General features: G+C 62.5%; 1 protein-coding gene across 1 annotated transcript; it reads right to left on the reverse strand.

Moving 5' to 3' along the window:
- Nucleotides 1-1,776: 1,776 nt before the first annotated feature.
- Nucleotides 1,777-20,852, reverse strand: GNA11 (G protein subunit alpha 11). The gene is made up of 7 exons (XM_082835268.1): nucleotides 20,716-20,852; nucleotides 10,102-10,286; nucleotides 7,699-7,853; nucleotides 7,154-7,282; nucleotides 4,247-4,376; nucleotides 4,009-4,162; nucleotides 1,777-3,269 (listed from the first exon to the last, which is right to left on the reverse strand). Exons 1-7 carry the CDS (start codon nucleotides 20,849-20,851, stop codon nucleotides 3,079-3,081), a joined length of 1,080 nt encoding a protein of 359 aa, XP_082691394.1. The 5' UTR covers nucleotide 20,852; the 3' UTR covers nucleotides 1,777-3,078.
- Nucleotides 20,853-23,625: the final 2,773 nt, after the last annotated feature.

Consider the following 23,625-nt stretch of genomic DNA (forward strand, 5'->3'; position numbering starts at 1 on the left):
TTCCATCCCGCTGATGAGTGAGTAAATAGTACTGGAGGGGGATATGGAGAAATGCGACCCTGGCGTACAGCCGGTAGGAAGGAGAAATGGGGCAGCCGCCGTGGAAACAGCCTGGCGGTTCCTCAAACGGTTAAACGTGGAATCGCCATTTGACCCAGCAATTCCACTTCTGGGTTTATAGCCAGTAGAATGGAAAGCAGAGTCTCAAAGAGATACTTGCACACCTGTGTTCACAGCATCGTGATTCACGACAGTGAAAAGGGGGAAACAACCCAAGTGACCATCAACAGATGGATAAACAAAGGTGGTCCATCCACGCAGTGAAATGATTCAGCCTTAAAAAGGAAAGAGATCCTGACACCTGCTACACCATGGATGTACCTGAAGGACATGATGCTCAGTGAGAAGCCAGACACAGAAGGACAAATACTGTGTGATTCCACTCACATGGAGTCCCTGGAGCAGTGAAATCCATAGAAAATAGGATGGTGGGGGCCAGGGGCTGGGGGAGGGGGTGGGGAGTTATTGATTAATGGGTATGGAGTTTCTGTTTGAGGTGATGAAAATGTTTTGGAGACAATTACTGCTGACGGTTGCACAACATTGCAAATGAAACTAATGTCACCGAACTGTATATTTAAAAATGGTGAAGCTGGTAAGTTGTATGTGTATTTACCACAATGTAAAAAATATTTTTTTTTAATTAAAAAAAGACTGAGAGATGGCAGGGAGATCACTGGTCCAACATCTTGGTTTGCAGAAAGAAATGGGGCCGGGGGAGGGGCCCGTCTTCCCAAGAGGATCCGCGACAGTGAGTGGCCAGTTGGGCCCAGAACCCAGGCCCCATCTCTGTCCCCTGCCCCCCACTAGGAGGAGTTCCTCTTGCAGGATGCTCCAGCCCACAGCACAGCACAGTGACCTGAAGTCAGCGGCCCTGGGGCCGCAGTCCCAGCTCAGGGAAGGAGGTACACCCCGGGCGGCCAAGCTGCGGCTCCGGTGACCTCAGACCCCATCCTGAAGGTGCCAGGGCCCCGCAGGCCACACAGGAGTCAGGTGACACCCCGGGGACCTCAGGGCCCCTCTGCTGCTCCCCGCCCCCAGTCAGTAACAGGAAATAAGCCACAGGGGGCCGAGTGTTTAGGAACAAAATTTATTCCAATTTAAAACAGAATTCATTTCAGGAGAAAGGTATGAAAAGTCTATTTCCATCACATATCTCTGGATTAAGGGGTCAGGGCCCCGACACGCTGCCTGAACATGGACAGCTCCGGCCACAGGAGACTGGCACTGAGCCGACGGCGCCCGCCCCTCAGCCCGCACGGACAATACATGCATTTCAAATGACAAAAGGTTTAAAAACAGCATTTTTATATAATATTCTTTTTTAAATAGATTAAGGTTTAAATTGTCTGAAATCAGGACTGTTTAATATACAAGTACAAGCGGGCGAGGTCACCCCCGCCAGCCGGCACGGCCCCTCACACCACTGGGGCGTTGGCACTCGGAGGGCAGTTCTGCTGGGTGACGTGACACAGCGGTGGGGGTAGGTTGGCACTCGGGCAAGCGCCTCGGAGGCTAGCGGGCCAGGCGGGGAGGTTGGGCACAGCAGCCGGGCTTGCCCCGGGATCTTGGCACTCCAGCCCCTCCGGAAGTTAACACTCTGGATGCGCCCCCCACCGCCTCCCCCTCAAGGGCCTGCCCCGGCTCCCTGTGCGTTGTGGGCCCCTGGGAGCCCACCGCCAGCGGCACCACCATCCCCGGCCGCACGTCAGGGCTATGGCACAAACCCCCGCAGGTGGACGCACGGCACCAGAGAGGGCCCTTCGGGTGGAGATGCCCGAGGAAAACAGGCCGAGAAGCCTGCCCCCCACCCTGGGCCCTGCGTATCAGGCACAGGAGGGAGGTGGGAGGCGGACGGACGGGGACAGGGCTGGTGTGGGGCTGGTCCGACGTGTGCGCTGTTTCTCTGCACTCCCTGGTCAAGGGCCGCCCTGAGCACTCACTCGCAGGGCCCAGGTACGCAGGGCAGGTGCGGGGCGCCACCGGCGGGCCACTCCCGTCACGTTGGTGCAAGAAACCAACCACACAAAACCAACTACTGCAGTGCTCGGCCCACACCACATGAGACGGCCACTTCCTCCCCCCAGAAACCGGCCCTCAGGCCCTCGGGGAGGGCCCCTCAGTGCGTGGCCGTGGCCAGGCTGAGGGCCCACCTCCAGCTGCCACGAGCCCCGACAGCTCAGCTCCGGGCAGAGTGCAGGGCGGTGGGCATCTCCCAGCCACCCACAGCCCCGCCAGGGCGACCCTCCCTGCGTCTCTGCCTCTCGGGGACAGACCTGAGAAAATTCTGAAAGAAGTCCCTACCCCACCCTCACTGCTTCCAAACTGGGTTCAAAATGGAACAAAACAAACAGTGGCTCCCAGTCCAAGCGGGCTTCCTCGGGGTTGGGGACCGAGCCCAGAGTCCAGGAGCACTCCCAGCGGAAGACCCGGAGAACCACGCCCCGGGCCCCCGCAGCAGGCAGGGCTGTGAGACAGGGCCCCAGGGGCTGCTTTTTGCTTCCTCAAAAAAAAAGAAAAAATGGTTAGGCACTTCCCAGGGCGGGCAGCGGGGGGCGCCACCCACCCCCACGTCTTGGAGTCCGGGGCAGAAACCCGGCAACAGTGGTGAGGGCGTCAATAACTTAAACAAGGAAGAAAGAGAAGTCCCAGCCTCTGCGTCTCCACGCCTTCGGAGATCAGAAGAAAGCAGGCCAACAACTGTCCCCGGAGGCAGTGTCTCGCACCGCTGGGGGCCAGGTCTCATCTCTGCCCATCTTCTGTAGGTTCTCTTTTTTTTTCTTTTTCCTTTTTTGTTTTTTTTTTGTTTTTTTTAGAAAAAAGCAAGCCACGAGTCAAGGCCAGAAAAAGGCGGCCTCTGCCACTGACAAAGATGAGAAGGTGCACGAGGTGTGTAGGAAGAAAGATGTACATCCCCTGATAACTGTGAAATAAAAACCATTTGTTTAAAAATATGAAAAAACCCCGACTCCTGGGGCAGACTGGCGACCAGCAGGCGGCTGGCGGGAGTCCGCGTGGTCACACCAGGTTGTACTCCTTCAGGTTGAGCTGCAGGATGGTGTCCTTGACAGCGGCGAAGACGAAGCGGATGTTCTCCGTGTCGGTGGCGCACGTGAAGTGGGAATAGATGATCTTGTCACTGTCGGGGTTCAGGTCCACGAACATCTTCAGGATGAACTCCCGGGCAGCCTGTGCGTCCCGCTGCGGGCCTGGCGGAGGAGGGGGGAGGGGCGGGATGAGCCGAGGGAGCCGCGCAGCCCCCCTGCCCAGCAGCCCCTCACTCAGGCCCACCTGCCAGGCAGACCTACCTCCCACCTCCCTGGCTCCCGCCTCCTCTCTGTCCACCCCCCCCCCCCACTCAGGCATGTGTCCACAGCCCTGCTGCCCCCTGGCAGCCAGCCTCCTGCTCTGGCCTGCCGCCCACCCCACACCCTACCCCACCCCCACCCTCCACCCTACCCCACACCCCCACCCCCCACCCTACCCCACACTCCCACCCCCCGGCCTCCCGGCTCCTCAGGCAGCACCTCCGGGAGACGCCGGGGAGGGAGTGGCAGAGCCCCGACTGCCCCCCAGGAGCGCCCCCAGGGGTCTCCGCGTTGGGAGGTGGGGATGGCAGGAGGGGTCCGGCTCACCCCGTATCCCCCGCGCCTCGCTCCTCCCCGTGCCCGGGCCCTGGGCAGGTGGGGACAGGCTGCCAGGCGGCGACCGCAGGGTGCCCCCTCCCACAGACGACGCTCCCCCGGGGGACACGAAGCTCTCTCCACCATCCAGGGCCCTGCGAGGCGCCCGCCGAGCTCCGGCCACACTAAGTGCACCGCGGCCTCCGTGCGGCCTGGGAAACACCATCCTCGTGTCACTCCTGAGTCGCCAACGAGGCCACCGAGGCCCAGAGAGGGTGAAGGAGGCGCTGGCAGCGTCCAGGACAGGCCGCTAGGGCGGGCTCACCGTCGAACTCGGGGAAGTAGTCCACCAGGTGGGAGTGGAGGATCTTGTCCTCCAGCAGGTCCTTCTTGTTGAGGAAGAGGATGACGGACGAGTTCTGGAACCAGGGGTAGGTGACGATGGTCCGGAACAGTGCTTTGCTCTCCTCCATGCGGTTCTGAGGGGCAGGCAGCAGGTTGGCGGCAGGTCCCCCAAAAGGGCCTGTGGGCACCCCCCTCCCTGGGCCCAGTGAGGGCCTCACCTCGTTGTCCGACTCCACCAGCACTTGGTCGTACTCGCTGAGGGCCACGAGGAACATGATGGACGTCACGTTCTCAAAGCAGTGGATCCACTTCCTCCGCTCGGACCTCTGGCCCCCCACATCCACCATCCTGCAGGGCGGGGTGCACGGGCTCAGCGCGGGGCTGCAGATGACAATGCCCACCCCCAGCACAGCCGCCTCTGCCAGAGCCACAGTGACCCCTGAGGCATCAGAGCAACGAGGGCCCCTCAGTCACCTGTCAGAGCCAGCAAAGCCGCAACACCATTAAGCCAGGAGAACACAGCACAAGCAGGGGAGGGGGGACCCCCGAGACAGCCAGGCGCCTGCTTGCCGAGGGAGGGGCCCTGGCCTACAGGGGGTGCCGTGGAGCGTGTGAGGCACAGACCCCGGTGGGGCTGAGCCGGGCGACCTCGGATGTCCCACGTCTGGAAACCCATCTCCCCTTGTTGGATACCACACGGCATCACCTATGAAATGCTGGAACCCACCCCAGCCACGGCGAGAGCAGGCTGCTTGTCCAGTGGGAGATGTCGGCACACAGATGCTGACACCAGGCGGGGCGGGGACACGCTAGGGACAGCGCCCTGACCATCACGACTGGTGACAGGTCCCCGCTTCCTACTTGTGAGTTTCTTAAGTTTTCTTTGACGAGGAAGCCCTCTACTTTTTTTTTTCGGTACGCGGGCCTCTCACTGTTGTGGCCTCTCCCGTTGCAGAGCACAGGCTCCGGACGCGCAGGCTCAGCGGCCATGGCTCACGGGCCCAGCCGCTCCGCGGCATGTGGGATCTTCCCAGACCGGGGCACGAACCCGTGTCCCCTGCATCGGCAGGCGGACTCTCAACCACTGCGCCACCAGGGAAGCCCCAAAGCCCTCTACTTTTGAAGACGATGGCGAGAAAGAACAGCAGCCTGAGAAGGCAAGGGTCCCCGGGCCAGGCCCGTCCACAGCTGTTGGACAGTCAGGCAGCAGAGGCCAATCCGCCTGGCGGGGGTTTCTCAGAGGAGGTTCTAGCAAGCACAGGCAGATGGCGGATGTGCCAGGGTGACCTAGGGGATGGGAGGGGGGTGAGTGGACACCAGGCCCACCGGGCTGCCGCTGCCAGTCTGGGGAGCGCCATCGGGCCGACGGCGTCAGGGGCCACAGCCTTTCTGGAGCTGAGTCTCCCCAGTACAGCCAGGCGGGAACCTGGGCCTCCAGGGGCGGGGCGGGGGGGGGGGGTCAGGTCTTTGCAGGAGGTCCGTGTGGGACCAGGCTCAGGCCTCACACATCAGGCCAATCGCACTGTCACTGGATGCTGTGTGAGCTCCGATCAAGATGGGGGCACAAGCTCCCTGCCCGGGCCCCCGGCCTGCCCTCTGTAAGCCCTTGACCAGACAAGGGGTGGGCTGGCCAAGGGACAGTGGCGGCAGAGGTGCAGGGCCACTCTGCAGTGTGGACAGCAGCAGAGCGCACACACAGGCTTGGGGGAGGGGCGAGAAGGGAGGGGGGGAGGCGTTCTGGACAGAGGGCACAGTAGCTGCGGAGGCCAAGGTGAGGCCGTGTGAGGGGACCCTGGAACGTGGGGTCGGGAGGAAGGCCAGTGATAGCCCCGGCCTGTGCCCTGCAGGCCTCTGAGGTCCCGGACCCCATCGAGAATCTGACCAAAAAAGAAGGAAACCGAAATGCTGAACTCTCACCAGAAAATGTACCATCAGGCATGTGCAGTGTGATGCCTACAACTCCTGAGGGTCCAAGGGCACCCCGGGGGCTCTGACAGGTGAGAAAGGATGGGGGGCCAGCTGGGGGCACCCAGACTCTCCCCCTCTCCCAGAAGCTTCTGCCTGAGAAATGCGGTCCCTGGGGCCAGAGGGAACCTCAAGGCAAACCCAACAGACTCCCTGAACGCCCCCGGGGCTGGTGCTTCAAGGCAACAGGGCAGGACCTCCACCAGCAGCGCTGCCTCTGGGGCCCCTGGGGTGGGCTCGCCCAGCAGAAGGGACCCCATGCAGTGGCGGGGAGGGAAGGCTCGCAGCCAGAGCAGGAATCCCACCCTGGAGCCAGGGCCTCAGAGCCCTGGGCGAACCGTGTCCCCCAAAGTCAGTCCCCCTGAAACCTGGGGACACAGCCTGATCTGGAAGCGGGGTCCCCGCAGATGGCACTAGTTCAGACAGGGTCACGCTGGAGCAGGAGCCCTGGATCCAGTGATCAGTGGTGTCACCGTAAGAAGGAAACATGGGCACAGACCCAGGGAGGGGCCGTGTGATGACGGACGCAGAGATGGAGCGAGGCTTTTACAAGCCAAGGGATGCCGCGGGCTGCCAGCACCCCCAGAGCTGGGGGGCGGAGCAGCTTCCCCTCACGCCCTCAGGAGGACCCAGCCCTGCCGACACCTTGACCTCGGAGCTCGGAGAGGATACATTTCTGTGATTTTACGCTGCCCATCTGTGGTCATTTGTTACGGCTGCCCCGGGAGACACACTTGGCCTTGCCGCCTGGCAGCTCTGGACAAGCTGTGACCTCACAGGGTGGCGGGGCCCATCCTTGGGGACGGCCCTGAGTTCACTCTGGCTGCATGGGCTTCGGAACTGGGCCGCAGAGGGGTCTGGAGCCACCTTCCCCTGGGGCTCTCAGGCTCCTCCACCGCCCGCCTGGAGCACCCCTGCTCTGGCCTGGACTCCAGACCACCCGCCCGCCCATCCGCACGCACGCGCTGGCACCCTCCCCCCATCTGGGGCCCACGCGGAGCCCACACCAGGAGGCCGTTGCCCCCGGGGCCGCCTCCATTCAGCCCTGCCAGCGCCACCAGGGCCTGGCTCACTCGGAAACCTGGTGACAGCCACGGACAAGGACCCTCTCTCGCTGCCCCACACCGGGGGCTTGGGGCCGGGGCCGGGGGCACAGGTACCTGAAGATGATGTTCTCCAGGTCGAAGGGGTACTCGATGATGCCAGTGGTGGGCACGCGCACTCGCAGCACGTCCTGCTGGGTGGGCAGGTAGCCTGAGGTGGCGATGCGGTCCACGTCAGTCAGGTAGCTGCAACACAGCAGGCAGGGCCGCTCAGGCCAGCCCACGAGGGGCCTCCCGGCCATCCCAGGTCTCCTGAGCGCTGGGAGGGGCCCAAGCAGCCCAAGTACTTGGGACGAGAACGGACAGGGGCGAAATGAGGCTGCAGGGAACGCCTGGGACAGAACCCCGCCCCAGCTCTGAGGGACGGCTGTCCGGGGATGGGGACGGCGCCGGGGTTCCGAAGAGAGGCTGTGGGCTGGAGGGGTGGCTTTTCACAATCAAACCTGTCACTTTGGAATAGTTTGAGAGACACAGAAAAGGGGCAGAGAGACAACGGAAAATCCCCGCAGACACCCGCCTCCCTGCAGGGAAATCACCCCGTCACAGCTAACGAGGCGCCATGCAGACTCTCCTCCGCCCAGGCCTGGTCCGGCCCCACTCACTACTTGGCAGAGTCCGAGAGCTGGTACTCCCGCCGGCGGTCGTAGCACTCCTGGATGCCGGGGTCGTTCCACAGCGTCTTGATGGCACTCACGTACCGGTGCTCGAAGGTGGTCACCTTCTCCACATCCACCTCCCGGATCAGGAGCGCGTTGGCCTGTGGGGTGAGGGGCAGGCCAGGACGCTCAGCGCCAGCACCCGGCAACCGACTCGGAACCATTGACTCCCATTTCCCATGAACACGCGTCAGGACGACGCAAGGGCGACCGGCAGCGATCGCCCCCCAGTGCCAGGCCCCCAAAGGAAAATGCAGATGGAGGCAGCTCCCGGGAGCAGGGCCCACCCGGCCGCCACGCACCTCAGTCCCGGGGCACCCAAACAGGACAGAGGAACAAACACCACTGGCTGCCCCTGTGTTCCCATGCTGCAGGTGAGGAAACCGAGGCACAGAGAGCTGCTGTGACCTAAGAAGAACCTGCCCCCCGATTCCAAGCACACAGCTCCTGAAACCCTCGGGATCTCTGAAGGCATAGGTCCTCTCGTGTGCAGCCTGGGATGGGGTCTGGGGACCAGAGCAACCCACCAGGAAGGGGAGGCTGAGCTAATCATAACAGTCCAGTGGCCCAATGACTCATGCCCCTGGCATGGAGCCTCCACAGACCCTGGACCACAGGGCTCGGAGACCCGCTCCTAAAGAGCATCGCTGAGACACACCACCCCAGAGACCCACACACGCGCACGCACGCGCACACACCCCTACACACACACACCCCTACACACACACACATACACACCCCCTACACACACACACCCCTACACACACACACACACACACCTACACACACACACACCCCTACACACACACACACACCCCTACACACACACACACACACACACACACACACACACACACACACACACACACACACACACACACACACCCCGCCGGGGGCAACCGGTCACCTCCCAGGGATGCTCTCCCGCCCCAGCCCCCGCACAACAGCGTCCTTCAGCCCCGCCTCACCCTCCCAGCCTCCCAATCCGGGCCTGGAGAAGCAGACACCAGCCCCAGAAAACCCCCAACTGCGGATGCATGTAGGCCAGGGACCAGACGTCTGTTTCTACGGCCACGCTGTCCCTGCTGCTGCAGCGAAAGCCGCCACGGATGACGTGTAAGCGAGTGGGCGTGGCCCGCGCCAGCAAGGCTGCACCTTACAGAGACAGGCCTTAGTCTGCCAATCCCTGTTCCAGATGCCTCTGGACTTCCACGGTTAAAGTGGGGCCTGGACGCTGAGGGGCCTCAGCTGCGAGCAATCCTATGAACCAGAGGGTGAGAGGCTCCAGCAGGCCCTACATGCTCATTCCCACAGCCAGGCTGGCCGGGCCCCAGACCCAGTGCTGGGCCCTGTAGGGTCCCTGATGACCCGTGAACCGGGCATCAAGGCAGGAAGACACCAATATCAGAAATCTGGTTGACTGGCCTTCTTAAGCTTCCAAGTAAACAGACTAATTTAAACCCTATTGGACATACATGGTCCAATACACGGTGCCACGTGCCAGCCCAGGCAAACTGCTGGAGTTGAAAGAGAAGTCCCCGAAAACAGATCCACAAAAGCGAAGCCAAGGGAGGCCGCCAGAGAGAGCCCCCTGGTGCACGGCCGGGGCAACGCCGCTCGGACAGCAGGCAGGCAGCCCCTCTGGAAGGCGAACCGAGAGGTACCCTGGACCTCGCACCTCCACTGCTGGGGACGCGCCCAGGAGAAACCAGGACAGGCGTGCAAACAAAAACCTGCACACGAGTGTTCCAGCAGCATGTCCACGAGAGCCAGAAGAGTGGAAACAACCATGCGTCCGTCGATGGACGATGGACAAACCATGTGTCCCTCCACACAATGAGCATCACTCAGCCACAAAGAGGAGAGAGGCCCCGACACTCGCTGCAACGTGGACGGACCCTGAGATCACGATGCTCAGTGAGAGAAGCCAGACACAGAAGGACGCACACGGGGTGTGATTCCATTGATGGGAAACGTCCAGGACAGGCAGATCCACAGAGACAGGGAGTGGGTTCCTGGTTGTCAGGGGCTGGGTTAGGGGTAGGGGAGGTGACTGCCAGTGGGGACAGGGTTTCTTTCTGGAGTGATGAGAATGCTATGGAATTAGAGGCAATGGTTGCACAACTCTGTGAATATGTTAAAAATGAGTGAATTGCACACTTTAAATGGGTGACTTGGTATGTACATTTTCTCAGTAAGCTGTTACTGAAGAAAATAAGAGAACGTGCCACCCCCGGGGGTCACAGAGGGCCTGATACAGTGCGTGGAGTGCCTGGTAGGACGCTGGCCCGCAGAGGGGGCCACCTGTAGGACGCCCCGCCGTGCCCGGCGCTCCCGCCCGGGCCTCACCTTGTTCTGCTCGTACTTGTAGAGGATCTTGAGGGTCTCCATGGCCCGGATCATGGCCTGCATGGCGGTGAAGATGTTCTGGTACACCAGCTTGGTGAAGCCCCGCTTGTCCTCCTCCGAGTAGCCCGCCCCGTGGATGATGCGCATCTGCTTGATGAACGTGCTCTTCCCGCTCTCGCCCGTGCCTGCAAATGGCCCAGTGAGACCCAGCGGGACCGCACCCGCGACCCGAGCCGTGGGCTCACCGCACCCTGCACACAAGAAGCCCCGCCCACGAGGAGCCCCGAACACGCGGAGTCCCGCCCACGAGGCTCGAGGTGGGGATGCGCCTGGCCAGCCGCTGCTGCCTGGACAACAGGGCGGGCCGCGTCCTCCCACGCACACCCTGTCTACAGGGGCAGCCGAGGCTCAGAGGAGGTCGGGACAACAACGTGGGCAGGGACGGGAAGGGAGCAGCCGCGGCACCTGCGGCAACTTGGGTTTGAATTCAACTCTGGCTGCAGCCGAGGAACTGGAGGCCAGGAGCAGTGAAGTGTCTCCCCCAGATGCTGCCACCCCCTTAACTGGTCACGTGACGAGCTCCCTTGTCCCACATGCCCTCATGTGACAACGTCCCGCCAACCCACGGCTGTTCTGATCAGAACAGCTTTCCTTCAGGGCATGAGTTTGGCATCTGCGTCGAGGCCACGCTGGGCCTTCGCAGGGCGCCGGGCCATGCCCCCCACAGTCCCCAGCAGCCCCTGAACCTGTACCTCACCCAACCTCACGCCACCCCGAGACCGAGCGTGACTCTGGCGCTTGAACAGCCCCAAGGCCCACGTCCCTGTCAGCCCAGAGGCCCTTTGGGTGCCCGGGGCCCCTCCCCTCTCTGTCCCACCACCCTCCGGGTGTCAGGTGTCAAGGCCCCACCTCAGAGAAGGGCGCACGGAGTCTCCGGGATCAAGGGCTGGCCAGCCCCACCCGGCACCAGCGCTGTGGCGGGAGGGAGGGCTCCTCTCCTGCTCCAGCCTCTCACCGCCCTGTCACCCTCTAAGCGGCAAAGCCGTACCCCCACTTTTGTTCACCTCCACACGCAGGGACTGCATTTTAGTGGCTTTAATGTGCCCACAAATCTCTGGGATGTCTTCCGTGCAGAGGGGGAGCCTGACCCTTCCCGGAGGGCAGGCTGGACTCAGTGCCTCCCTTCCAACCAGAAGAATCTGACCAAGGATGGCCTGTCACTTCCAAGACGAGTCACGGGGCTCCCCGTCCTCTGTAGGACTTTCGCGGGGGCCGGGGGGCAGCGCCGTCCCTGAGGGCCCATGTGGGCAGGAGCCATGTGAGGGGCCACCCTGGAAGCGGCTTCTCCGGCCCCACTGGGCCTTCAGATGAGGCAGCCCCGGCCAACACGTGCTCTACAACCTCCTAAGGGACCCCGAGCCAGAACCCCCACGACTCCTGACCCTCAGAATTTGCCTGTGTGTTATTTTCAGCTACTAAGTTACAGGGTGGTTTTACTGCACAGCGGGAGAGAACTTCTACAGCCTAAGGACGCATGGCCTCAAACCCCTACTTGATAACCAACACAGGTCCCCACTCACCCATGCACTGAAGCCCCCAGGCCCCCTCTTGGGGACTCAGAACCCCCCAGACTCGCCCCAGCCCGCCTGGGCTCATCCTCCCCACCCTGTCTCAGAGTCACCTGCGTCCCCCACCCCAACGAAGGGGCCTGAGCTGCGTCCTGCCCTGCACGCCATCCGGCTCACAGCCACCGGTGCCGTGGGCGCATGGCAGGCAGCTCCCCTCTGCACTGGGACCCATCACCGCTGCCTTTCAGGGAGTCTCTCTCAGGCATCTGCTGCCCGCCTCCTTGCCCGGGAGCTCCCGGAGAAGACATGGGTTCTGAGCGGCCTGCAGTGACCACACCGTCCTGCAGCAGGAGGCCCTCCGCCCGCGTCTGAGTAACTGACCACGGATGCCTGAGCCCACCTGGGGAGACAGCGCAGAGGCCGCCTCACTGCAGCTGCCCCTTTCTAGGACCTCCATCAAGGCACTGGGTCCTTTCACGAATAAAAGAATACGACTCTGGTTCTGTCACCGAGTGGTAACTACCACAATGCCACCTTCCATCCCACCGCTGCCGCAACATCAACCAGAGGCCAGGCACCCACTCCCACCAAGGCCCCACCCCAGCTCTGAGGCAGGAGGGGCGAGGACCCCATGTGACCCCACACCTCCCTGAGGGGTCCACGCACTCCTCCCTCGTTGCAGGAGGCGGGGTGGGGGAGGGGAGGCGACACACAGGAATGCCATGCCCTGCGTGGTTTCCTCTGGACCAGGGTCCCCGCAGCACTGCTGACACTGGGGCCGGCCCGGGCACTCTGGGGTGTTGAGCAGCACCCCTGGCCCCGCCCCCTCAATGCCAGGATCCCCTCAGTGTGACACACAGACATCCCCAGACACTGCCCAATGTCCTTTGGGGGCAGGACCCCCCAGGTGAGAACCCCTGTTTTTGACACTATGCTACTGTAAAAAGATACGTGCCCTGCTGGTGTTTGGAAGGGCCTCTCACCAGAAACATCAGACCAGTGGCCACTAAAGCCCAACCCCCTGCAGCCACAGGTCAGCTGAGGTGGAGAAGGGCAGCCACTCAGGCCCCGGGGCGCTGCCCCTTGTGTCCACCCCCCTGAACTGCAGGAGGGGCAAGCGAGCTGCACGAGCACAAGGGCGCGGGGAGATCCAGAGAGAGCCTGCTGACTTCAGACCACAGCCAGCGTCTCCAAAACGGGTGCGCAAAGGACAGGCAGCCCCCCCAGAGCTCCCCAGAGGCAGCGCAGGACACCGAGGGTCTCACACACGTGCACGCGCCCATGCCAACAGCCAAGGGACAGCGGGTGTTCACGGAGGAGCCGTGATCACCGGCCAGAGAGTGGCCAAGGGAGAACGGGGGACGCCCCGGTGCCCAACACAGACGACGCAGCTGGGACACGCCCCGAAAACGAAGAAACGGAAGACGGACCCCTCGGAAGCCGGAAACACAACTGGCCCTGGAGACGTCGGGGGTCCTGGATGAGGCACATGGCCCGAACCCTGCTGGGGGCAGAGGAGCCGCTGCGAAGACAGCACCGTGATCAAGTGCAGGAGCAAAAGGCACTAGTGAGGTGAGGGGGCGGTGACGGGGCGGTGACGGGCCTCACGAGCGATCATGTCGCAATCCACGTGTCAAGTACTCACGTGCACCCCTTAAACCACACAACACGCGTGGCACTTACGTCTCAATAAAGCTGGGGGAGAACGCAGCAAAAGGGATACCCTGGGGACAGTGTGGCCCAGGAGGCAGGACGGTCAGTGACCCCCGCCTGGGCCATGCCACCTTGCCAGGAAGGACAGAGAAAGGAGGTTGTGGAGGTGGCGGCTGCAGAGGCCGGGCCCCCGGAGGAAAGCCCCACGAGCCGCACGTCGAGGGTGGCGTGTCACCTGTGCTCAGGGCCAACAGCGACTGAGTGACAGGTGCCAGTCCCAGCAGGCACCTCCCGGCAGAGCTGTGGGTGGAAGGCCGGAGCTGTGGGCCCTGGGCTCTGGAACCGGCAGGCCCAGCTGGCCAGAGCTCGGCCACCACTGGCCAGGGAGGGAGGGAGGAAAGGCTCCAGGGGACGCAGAGCCGCCACAGCGTCCTCTCCAGGTGCCCACCCCCTGGCCCAACTCAGCCCACATGCTGCCGGCACCCGGTGCCGGGAGCTGGGACCCGGGCCCCCCAACACGCCCGAGCCAACAGCCTCCTGCTCAGAGAAGTCTTGGGGTGCGAGGCCCACCTGGACCTCACGGCCAGGCCTATCTGCTGTAGCCGCCGCCCGGGGGTCCCTGGCAGCTCCAGCTCATCCTGCCCCGCCCTTGGTCAGTTCCCCCTGAAGATCTGGTCATGGGGACTTCCCTGGTGTAAGATTCCACGCTCCCAATGCAGGGGGCCCAGGTTCGATCCCTGGTTGGGGAACTAGATCCCACATGCATGCCACAACTAAGAGTTCGCATGCCACAACTAAGGAGCCTGGGAGCCATAACTAAGGAGCCCACGTGCTGCAACTAAGGAGCCCGCAAGCTGCATCTGAGACCCAGCACAACCAAATAAATATCTATAAAAAAAAAAACCTTCAACAGCTGCCCACCAGGGAGAAGAGCAAGGCCCCCTCAAGCAAGACCGTGTGAGACCCCGTGATGGGCCTCGCTCTAGCCACGCACCTGCACAGGTGCAGAGGGCACCTACTGCCACACCCCCTCCCAGCGAGGACGCCGAGTGGCCCCAGGTCCTGGCTGTACTCATACTCCGAGCTCGTGTCTGTGGGTCCCCTGGCCCCCACTGTCCCCCACAATGCAATCAGCCCAACCTTGCACGAGGACAGCTGTGGCACTGCGGCCCGGGGCCGGCGCATGACACCACTGTTCACGTTGCCCACGCATCGGGCCCTGCCCCTCCCAAATGCCACCCCAACTCCCTGCACAGAAACCCAAACTCACGTTTTCCAGGAAGGGCCCCAGTGCCCCCAGCGCCCCACCTGCTCCTGGCCTGCTGCTCCCGTCTGTCCCTGCTGGGAGCCAGCTCCCCGAGGGCGGGGCTCTGCCAGCAGCCTCACACCCAGCCCCAGCACAGGCCCGGCCCATAGAAGTCACGGCACACATTTTTCCCGAATGAACCAAATGAACTCCGCCCCAATCCACAGTCCCGGTTCTGTCACGTGTCCCCCTCAGGTCCTCTGCATCCCCTGTCCTAACTCCAAGAATGGGGGCCCCTGGGGGCACCACCCATGTGAGGGGTCCTGCCCCTGGGGGCCTGGCAGGGGCCAGACAGCACAGTGGGGCCGGGAGCCTGCAGGACGATCTCTGGGCGTGCTCAGTGGCATCACCAGTTGCCCAGCCGAGACTAACTGGAGAAGAGGAAGGAGGAGAGCAGCCCCATCCCTGCGACAGAGGGAGAAAGCCACTGTCTCGCCTGCACGGTCGGCCAAGATCTAGGACCACAGACCGGGAGGAATTATGTCTGAGCCCAGGCAGCCACTCCTCAAATGTGGGAGAGAAGAGGGGCAGGGAAAGGGCCTGGAGGACAGGAAGGATGGTGCTGGTCCGACATCATCCCAGTGGGACTCAAGGTGTGCAGGATCCATGACCCCCGGGGCAAGTGGCCACGATCTAGCAAGAGAACACTAGTGTCAGAAGCTGGGGTTCAGGGCTGCCGCCCAGCCATCCCTAATTCTAGAATGTGGGCAGTGAAGCCAGGAACCCCAGGACCACAGGAGGCCCAGGCGAGAGCAATGCCCGGGATCTGGGCTCCTGGAAACACAGCCCGGAAATCCAACATGGCCCCGAGCTGTGTCAACAGGTCCAAGATCAAAGAGGCACGACGACCTTCTGCTGGAGAAAGTGCAAACACCTCGTGCAGCCAAGGAAGGCAACTGCACGCTCCCCTCGCCCCCGCTCATCCATTCATTCAGTGGTACATCTATCACCCCACCTCCTGCTGGACAAGTGAAGGAGCTGAGGCACAGAGAGGTCAAGAAGCTTCGCTGAGGTCACACAACCAGTAACTGTCAGACCTCAACAGGCTAAGGTCTTCGGGCTTCACGTCCGTCCATCTCTTCGTGGTCCACGGTCACCGCCACCCAGGGAAGTGAGCGAATGTGAGAGCACCAGGGGAGCTCTCCTGGGCCAGCCACGGGCCTTTCAGAGACACCGCAGCAGCGGGCGCCAGCGCAGACAGGGGCCAGGAGGGAGGACAACAGGGCAGACCTCGGGACTCATCCCTTCATCTGACCTCCACACCGTGGCCGCTAAGTCAGCAGGTCCAGCGTCCCCTGCCCAGGTGACTCCAGGTGCAGACACTGGTCCCCTGGGCCAGACCCCTCTTGTCCCACGTGCCAGGTCCTAGTGCAGCGCTTCCTGAAGCCTAACGCTCAGGAGTCGGGGAGACTGGTATGAGCCCCAGTCCCGCCCAACCCTGCTGTGCAGCCCAGCTGCCCGGCCTGGGGGACGGGAAGGCCCCCACCCACCTGTCGAGGCTCAGCAGAGAGGACCAATGGGGCAGAGACGGGGCGACCTGCCTCCGTGGGGCGTCTGACCTTTCAGCTCTAGACCAACCAAGGTCCGTAAGCAAACCTCCTTGGCAGGCGCTGGGATCAGATCAGGAAACGAGAGGCCCAGCCCTGAGGGCCAAGCTCCGGAGACCCCACCGCAAGACAGGGAGGTCCCCGCTCGGCCGCAGAGGAACTGCCAGCCAGCGCGATACCGTGAATAAAGACAAGGGCACAGACGGCACTCCCCAGTTTGACATGCGGCACTCCCCAGTTTGACATGCGTCGCCCCCACTGACCCTCCCACAGTCCGGGAGTTGGGGGACGCTCTCCTTCCACAGCAGGGAAACCCGAGGCTCGGGAGGCACGGGGACTGAAATCCCACCGTGCTCTCCAGCTCGGTCCTGGCGGGACCCGCCTCCCAGCGCTGCCGGGGCAGCCTGTCAACCCCGGGTAAAGCCCTCCGTCGGGAGAGCAGTGACCACGGGAGGGCACAGCGCCTCGCAGGTGTTGCGGCCTTCCCCCCAACAGTGCTGCAGGCGGGGAGCCGAGGCTGTGCTCGCTCTGGAGCACCCCCAAGCCCACTCACGAGGCCTCGGGAGGGCGGCAGCTGCGAGCTGTGCCCCTAAGTCCCTGTCTGTCCACGCGTCACAGCCGAAGGCCACCAGCAGTGGCAACGGGCCCCGGAGCAGGGAGCCTCACGTCCAGGCTGGATGTGAGGATGCCCTAAGTCGGGGCGCCCGGTCACCCCCATTCGACCTGCTTGAGGGAACTGAGTTCAGTTAGCCAATCAAAGCCACCCAGCAAACATCTCAGGTCCGCAGGGCTCTGTGCTGGGCCATGGGGTGGCAGGGCCTGCCCCGGAGGGGGGATGTGGTGGGGAAAACGAGGGGCAGACACCTTGGTAGTGACCGGCCAGGCGCCCCACGCCTGGGCCAAGGGCAGAGACCACGGCCACCCGGGAGCAGGGGGCTGGGGCGCATTGGCACAAACTCCCCAGCCAGCAAGCCTGTGGCCTGGGGCCCGGTTCTGAGAGCAGCTGGAGTTCCGCCAAAAAATAACCCCGCACGCGGGTGCCCCCGAAGCCCGTGGAGATGCCCCAATCCCATCCACGGACACTGGGCTGACAGGCCCCGCGGCTCACTGTCCTGATGGGAGAGGAGCGCCCTATGGGGACCAGAGATGGCTGTTCCCTGAGTGCAGCCCAGCTCCGCACACCCGCCCACCCAGGGCTGGACTTTGCCCCCAAGGCCCTCCGAGGCAGAGGAGGGACAAACGGGCTCCCGTCCCTCCTGCCAGGGGTCCCGACTCGGCTCTGTCTGCAGCTGCTCCAAACTCCCAGCCCAGGAGTAGCAGTGACTGCGACCTGTTCTCAGGCCGCAGGGAGAAGGGCTCCACCACAAAAATCAGAAAGTGAAACCTTTTGTGGTTAAACATCCGAGGCTCTCAGGCAGCGACCAGCGCAGCTCAGCAGAGGCTGGGAAGCATCTGTGCACATGGAGTCCGGAGCCCAGGGACACGCGTGGCGAGGCCGTGCTCGGTCCCAAGGGGAGGGAGATTCCCACTAGCCTGGCACGCAGGACACCGAGGGAGAGGGGCTCTGACAGCAAGTCTGGGCTCCTGCACCTCCAGGGATGGCGCCCACCCTTTCAGCGACACAAAATTTCATCTAACTTTTAAGCCCCTGAGACTCATCCTGCGGTGGGCCACGAGCGGTGGCCCAGGGCCCCAGGTGCTTCCAGCCATCGGGGTCTGCGGGGGACAGGCAGGGCCACCGCCAGGAGCCGCGGCCACGTTCCACTCGCGCCTCCAAGCAGGGCAGGCGCACCCTTCCCGCCGGGGCCACCACACCCCAGGCCGGATTCCGGCCCTTTCTACCGCCCTCGGGGCCACAGCGGGCTGGACAGGAAGCCTGTGGAACTGACCACCCTGCTTTATTTAGAAATCCCGGAGCCACTCAGCTCCTGGACCGGCACTTCCTGCGGTAGGCCTCGGTTCTCAAGGGGAAACCTGTCCTAAGGAATGGACGAGGGGCCTCCTCGGTTGTTCTCTGCTGAGTGGCAGAAACGCGGGGGCAGGGGACTGCACCTGCACCAGGAGGGATCACGGGAGGCAGAAGCCGGCGGGCCTGCCCGGGACCCCCACCGGAGCTCCTAACTGGGCCTGGGGGTCCTCTTCCGTAAAGTGGGAGAGCAACGCCGAGCCGTGGGGATCCCGGTGTATCCCCTGCAGGGACGCTCACTACCCCCATTCCTCACCACAGACGACTGTGAATGAGGATGTGGCCTGGAGTAACAGGACCAACAAAACCGAACACACCTATCACACGTGTTTGTAGACGTGTTGCGTGTTGACGGCACACACGTATGTGACTCTGGACCGTAGTGACAAAAGCATTCACCTTTCAAGCACCCACAAAGCATCTGACAAAACAAGCGAACACTGATCACATACCGGCTCTGCAACACGCATTTTACACTGTGTGCTGACACGGGGCAGGGGGGATTCTGCCCCCGGGGGACACTGGGCCACAGCTGGGGATGTCTGTGGCTCTCATGACTGGGGGTGCTACCGGCATGGAGTGGGTGGGGCAGGGATGCTGCTCGGCACCCCCCGGCTCCCAGCACGTCCCCTGGAGCTCCGCCTGGCATTCACAGCCGCCCTCCTGGTGTCATAAACCTTCACCTTGGACCCCCAAGCTCTCATCTTCCTATCTGCCCCCATGCCTAGGACTTAATAGCTTCCCAGGAGGGTGCAGACTCCCTGTCCTGCAAGCCAGCGGGGGGAGGGGTGGGACCTCAGACCCAGGTGCTCCTGCAGCCAACAGCCCGCACCCATGGGTGGGCGCTGGACACATCCAGATCCCCTGCAAGGCTCCTCAGCCCCAGCCCAGGGAGACCAGAGACACACAGCAAGGCTGCAGGATCACAGGCCACCGACCCGTACCCTTGAACCCCACGTCAATCTGGAGCCTGGGTGCGCACAGGGCAGGCAGCAGGGGCGTGCAGAGGTTCATGCAGCCCCCAGCCCCCAGGCAAGGCCGACTATCTGGTAACATTAACATGCTGGTAACTTCTCAACCCCCCTCTGAAAATAAATTCTACCTCTGTTGGTGAAAGGCAGCCAGGGCCATGCTGTCCTCCCAGGTGCCACTGGGACCCCACTGCAAGTTTCCTCCAAACTTTACTGTTACTCTCTGCCTGTCTTTTCTGCAAAGATGGCCCATTTTATAGCCTTTAGGTAAAGTGGAACGTTTGAAAAAAGAACAGGGAAGGTATTTTAATCAAAGGGACGACCCAGAGGGTCCCCACAGGTGGGAGAAGCGAGGCAGTCCCTCCAAGACCCACGGCCTCCAGCGACTCACCGCCTCCGACCCTGCACCGTCCTGTGGGTGGACCCCTCGGTGGCAGACCCCTCCTCCACCAGGGGCCCACCACAACAGCATTTCCAACCTTCCCCACAGTGCAGGAATGCAGCAGAGCTCTGGAGAAGGCAGGGCGAGGGCTTCGCTTGTGTAAACGACCTTCTTGCCTTTGACTGCGGAGGTAAGTCCTCCAACAACCCTTATTTGGGGTGACAACAGCTTGCCGACTGCTGGGCCGACTGGTTCCGTGCAACAGGTGCGCAGTGGGGGAGACGGAGACTTGGACAAGGAATCCTCTCCAGGAGGGGGAAGAGGACCCAGGAGACCCGGCTCCCACTAGGACGTAAGGAGAGGGGCCGGACGGAGACGGTTGCTCCGTCAGGGCTCCACCCGCCCCGGCCCCAAGAAGAGAGAAAAGGCTGTCTTCTCTCCCACAGACTGCTCTCCACTGGGGAGGGACATGGGTTTTCCGACTGGCCTCAGGGAACGGGGGCTGGAGGGGAACAGGCCCAGCCTGCAGGGAACAGGGCTCCACCTGGTGGGAAAAGTAGAGAAGGGATGCCAGGAGGCAAGGGGTGCGTCTTGTGGATTACAGCCCAAAGGTCTGGCCCTGAATAGATGCTGGGGGCAGCGAGGGGGCACACCTGTTGGGGGCAGGGATGGAGGGCCAGTCCTGTGCAGGGAGGAGGCTTGTCTCCTGAGAAGGGGCAGAAGGCAGACCCTCGAGGGTTTTGGGGGCCCGAACGGGACAGCAGAAGCAGAAGCTGGCCCTGCAGGGATCAGCGGCTGGGCAGCAGAGGCACGGACTGATCCCAAAGGGTCCTGGGGACCCCGCCTGGACAGCAGAGACAGAGGCTGATCCTGAAGGAAACTGGGGCTTGATCTGGACAGTTGAAGCAGGCGCTGACCCTGCAGGGACTGGTGACCTGCCACGGACAGCATAGGCGCGAGCAGATCCCGAGGGTCTAGGGCGCTGATGTGGACAACAGAGGCAGGGCCTGGCCCCTCTGATGTCAGGGACTCAACCTAGACAACACAGGCTGCAGAGATCGGGTGGCCCAGAGGTGGACAGCACAGGTAGGCAAGGGCTGACCCTGCGGGGGTCGAGCCCGCTCTGGACAGCACGCAGGGCCGTGGCCAGTACGCAGGGCCGCCCCGCCCGCCCGCCACGCGCACCGCCGGCCCGAACCCCGCAGGCCCGGCCCCACTCACCGAGCAGCAGTAGCTTGAGCTCGCGCCGGGCGTCGCGCTTGTCCCGCCGCAGCTGTTTCTCGATCTCGGCGTTGATCCGCTTGGACTCCTTCACCTCATCGCTCAGGCAACACGCCATCATGGACTCCAGAGTCATCGTCCCGGCCCCGGCCCCGGCCGCCCGCCGGCCGCCCCCGCCACCGCCCCCCGGCCGGCCCGGCCCTGGCCCCGAGCCGCCCCGGCCGCGCCCGCCCGGCCCTCGGCGCTCGGCCCCTGGGCCGGCGGTCCGCCTCGGCCGCCTGAGGGCACCGGTCCCGTTCAGCCGCTGGTCCCTCCCGGCCACCCTCCACCCGCGCCGCCACAACCGCTGGCGCCGCCGCCGCCGCCGCCGCCGCCAACCGCAGCCGCCGCGACCGAGCGACAGCGCCTCACAACCTAACCAGCGCGCGGACAGCGCCGACGGGCAGGCGGCGCGGCCAATGGGAGTGGGCGGCGGCCTGCGCGCCCGCCGCGGGGGCGGGACTAGCCGTCGGGATGGGCGGGGCGTCGCGCGGGCGGGGCGGGGAGGGGCGAGGCGGGCGCGCCCGCGGGTTTGGTTGCGCCGACGTGGGAAGGGGGACGCGCAACCGGGAGCCGGGCGGGGCCGCCCGGGATTGTGGGAATGTGGAGGACTCGTCAGGCTGGCTCGGCTCCGCTCGGCTCCGCTCGGCCCCGCTCGGCCCCGCTCGGCCCCGCTCGGCCCCGCTCGGCCCGGCGGCTGTCTGGGCCTCGGAGCGAGAAGTTCGGACCCGCAGCTGCGGTCGCGAGGCTGAGCGACCCAGGCCCAACGCGAGGCACTGGGGTACCAGCCCTCACGGCCTCCTGGGGCGATCTGGCATTACCTGACCGGAAACGAACCTTCCTCTCCTCCGTTCTTGGAACAAATATTAATGGAACGCCTTCTCTATACCAGGCCTGGGCTTAGCATTAATACAGAGCCTGCTATATGCCACGTATGGGACGAGCATTAATGGAGTACCTGCTGTATATCAGGCATGGACCAGCCATTAATGTAGTGCGTGCAGTATACCGGGTATGGACCAGCTTTTAATGTAGTGCCTACTGTGTAACCAAGCATTAACGCAGTACTTGGTGTATACTGGGCAGGAAACAAACATTAGTGGAATGCCTACTGTAAACTGGGCATGGACCAGGCATTAATGCAACACTTGCTATATACCAGGCCTCGACCAGGCATTAGTGCAGTGCCTGGTATAATTCCAGGCAGGGAACAAGCATTAATGAAGCACCTACTATAAACCAAGTACTGCCCGGTTGATATGGGAGCATAGCTACACCCATTCATTTAAGGAGCTTGGCTACTTTCACCCTGCACCGGCAGACCTGCATAGTTGCAACAGCCCTAAAATATTTACCATCTGGCCTCTTCCAAAAGGAGACCTAGAAGGAGGCCTAAACACAGGAAGCGCCATATGCTTTGAATGACGGAAAAAGAAAAAAAGCCTGAAATGGAGACCCATTTCACAGATGAAGAAACTGAGGTGCCCTTATGCACAGTTCCCTGACGATGGCACTCCTCCCAGCCATGACCTGGCCACAACACCCACCCGCTCTCCACCTGGCCCTGCCCAGATCCCATCACAAACCTTCCAAGCTGCACCTTGACACTCTGTGCTCACCTGTCTTGAGATAAGGGGAGAAGGGAGGGTCAAAGTCTCCATTTATCAGTTGATTGGGACTGAGGAAAGTTTGGTTTCTTGAGACACTCATCTTGGGGGCTTCCATCCCCACCCCAACTGGACACGCAGCCGGAGCAGGGGCCGCTGGGGTCCCCCAACCAATAGAGGAAAGTTCCACTTGAACAAAGAACCCACAACCAGGGAACCTGAACAAAAACATTGGTCTTGGCTCCAATGTCCCCTCCTCCAGGGGAGGTGGTCAGGCCAGGTGTTCCCTGAGCACCCCTTCTGATGACACCCACACCCCACCCCGGCACCACCCTGCTGGACTTCCCCAGGCCCTTTTCATGGGCTGAAATCACCTGCTTTCTTCCCTTACTGTCCTGTTCCCTCCCCACCATATTGTAGGGTATCTATGTCCTGATCACTGCTGCATCTAGACCCCAGCCTGGTACACAGTAAGTGCTCAGACACACTGGCACCTGGGACCTGGGACCCTTTGCTGCAGTGCTTGCACTTGGAAAAACGTCTCCTCGGGCAACAAAATACAAAGAAACCATAAGGGAACTAAAAATAACTGTGTGCATGCTCAGTTGGGGCAAATTATGGACAACAAAATACAAAAAGACCAAAAAACCCAACTGTCACTTCTTTTTTTTTTTTTTTTTTTTGGCTGTGTTGCGTCTTCATTGCGGTGCACGGGCTTCCCATTGCGGTGGCTTCTCTTGTTGCGGAGCGCGGGCTCTAAGCGCTTGGGCTTCAGTAGTTGCGGTGCATGGGCTCGGTAGTTGTGGCTTGCGGGCTCTAGAGAGCAGGCTCGGTAGTTTGGGCGCACGGGCTTAGTTGCTCTGTGGCATGTGGGATCTTCCCGGACCAGGGCTCGAACCTGTGTCCCCTGCGTTGGCAGGTGGGTTCTTAACCACTGGACCACCAGGGAAGTCCCAACTGTCACTTCTGAAGACCCGGAAGCAAAAGCAGGGTGTCAGGAGCAAAAGCAGGATACTGTGCAGGCCCACTGCACACTACACCACCAAAGGGGTGGGCAGACCACCTAAGTCACCTCTCTGGCCCAACCGCTGGACACACCCCTACCCTCACCTCATATAGGGAACCAGCTCGTTCCCCCCTGTCCCACCAAGGGAGTGAACAAGCAAGGGAACCTGTTGCATGTTCTCACTCCCACCTGCTGCAGCAGGGGCCCTGCATTTCTTGTCTGGCCTCATCAATTTCTATTCAGTAAGGAAGCCAAGGA

This window comes from Leucopleurus acutus (assembly GCF_964270905.1).
Source record: "Leucopleurus acutus genome assembly, chromosome: 3".
Classification (NCBI taxonomy): domain Eukaryota; kingdom Metazoa; phylum Chordata; class Mammalia; order Artiodactyla; family Delphinidae; genus Leucopleurus; species Leucopleurus acutus.

Bases quoted from the DNA above. Each gene is read 5' to 3' on its own strand.
- GNA11 (XM_082835268.1), bottom strand. From the start codon at position 20,851: ATGACTCTGGAGTCCATGATGGCGTGTTGCCTGAGCGATGAGGTGAAG. The intron at 7,854-10,101 runs GTGAGGCCCGGG...CTCACCCCACAG, and splicing joins ACAAGTACGAGCAGAACAAG to GCCAACGCGCTCCTGATCCG. The intron at 3,270-4,008 runs GTGAGCCCGCCC...CTCCTCCGCCAG, and splicing joins CTACTTCCCCGAGTTCGACG to GCCCGCAGCGGGACGCACAG.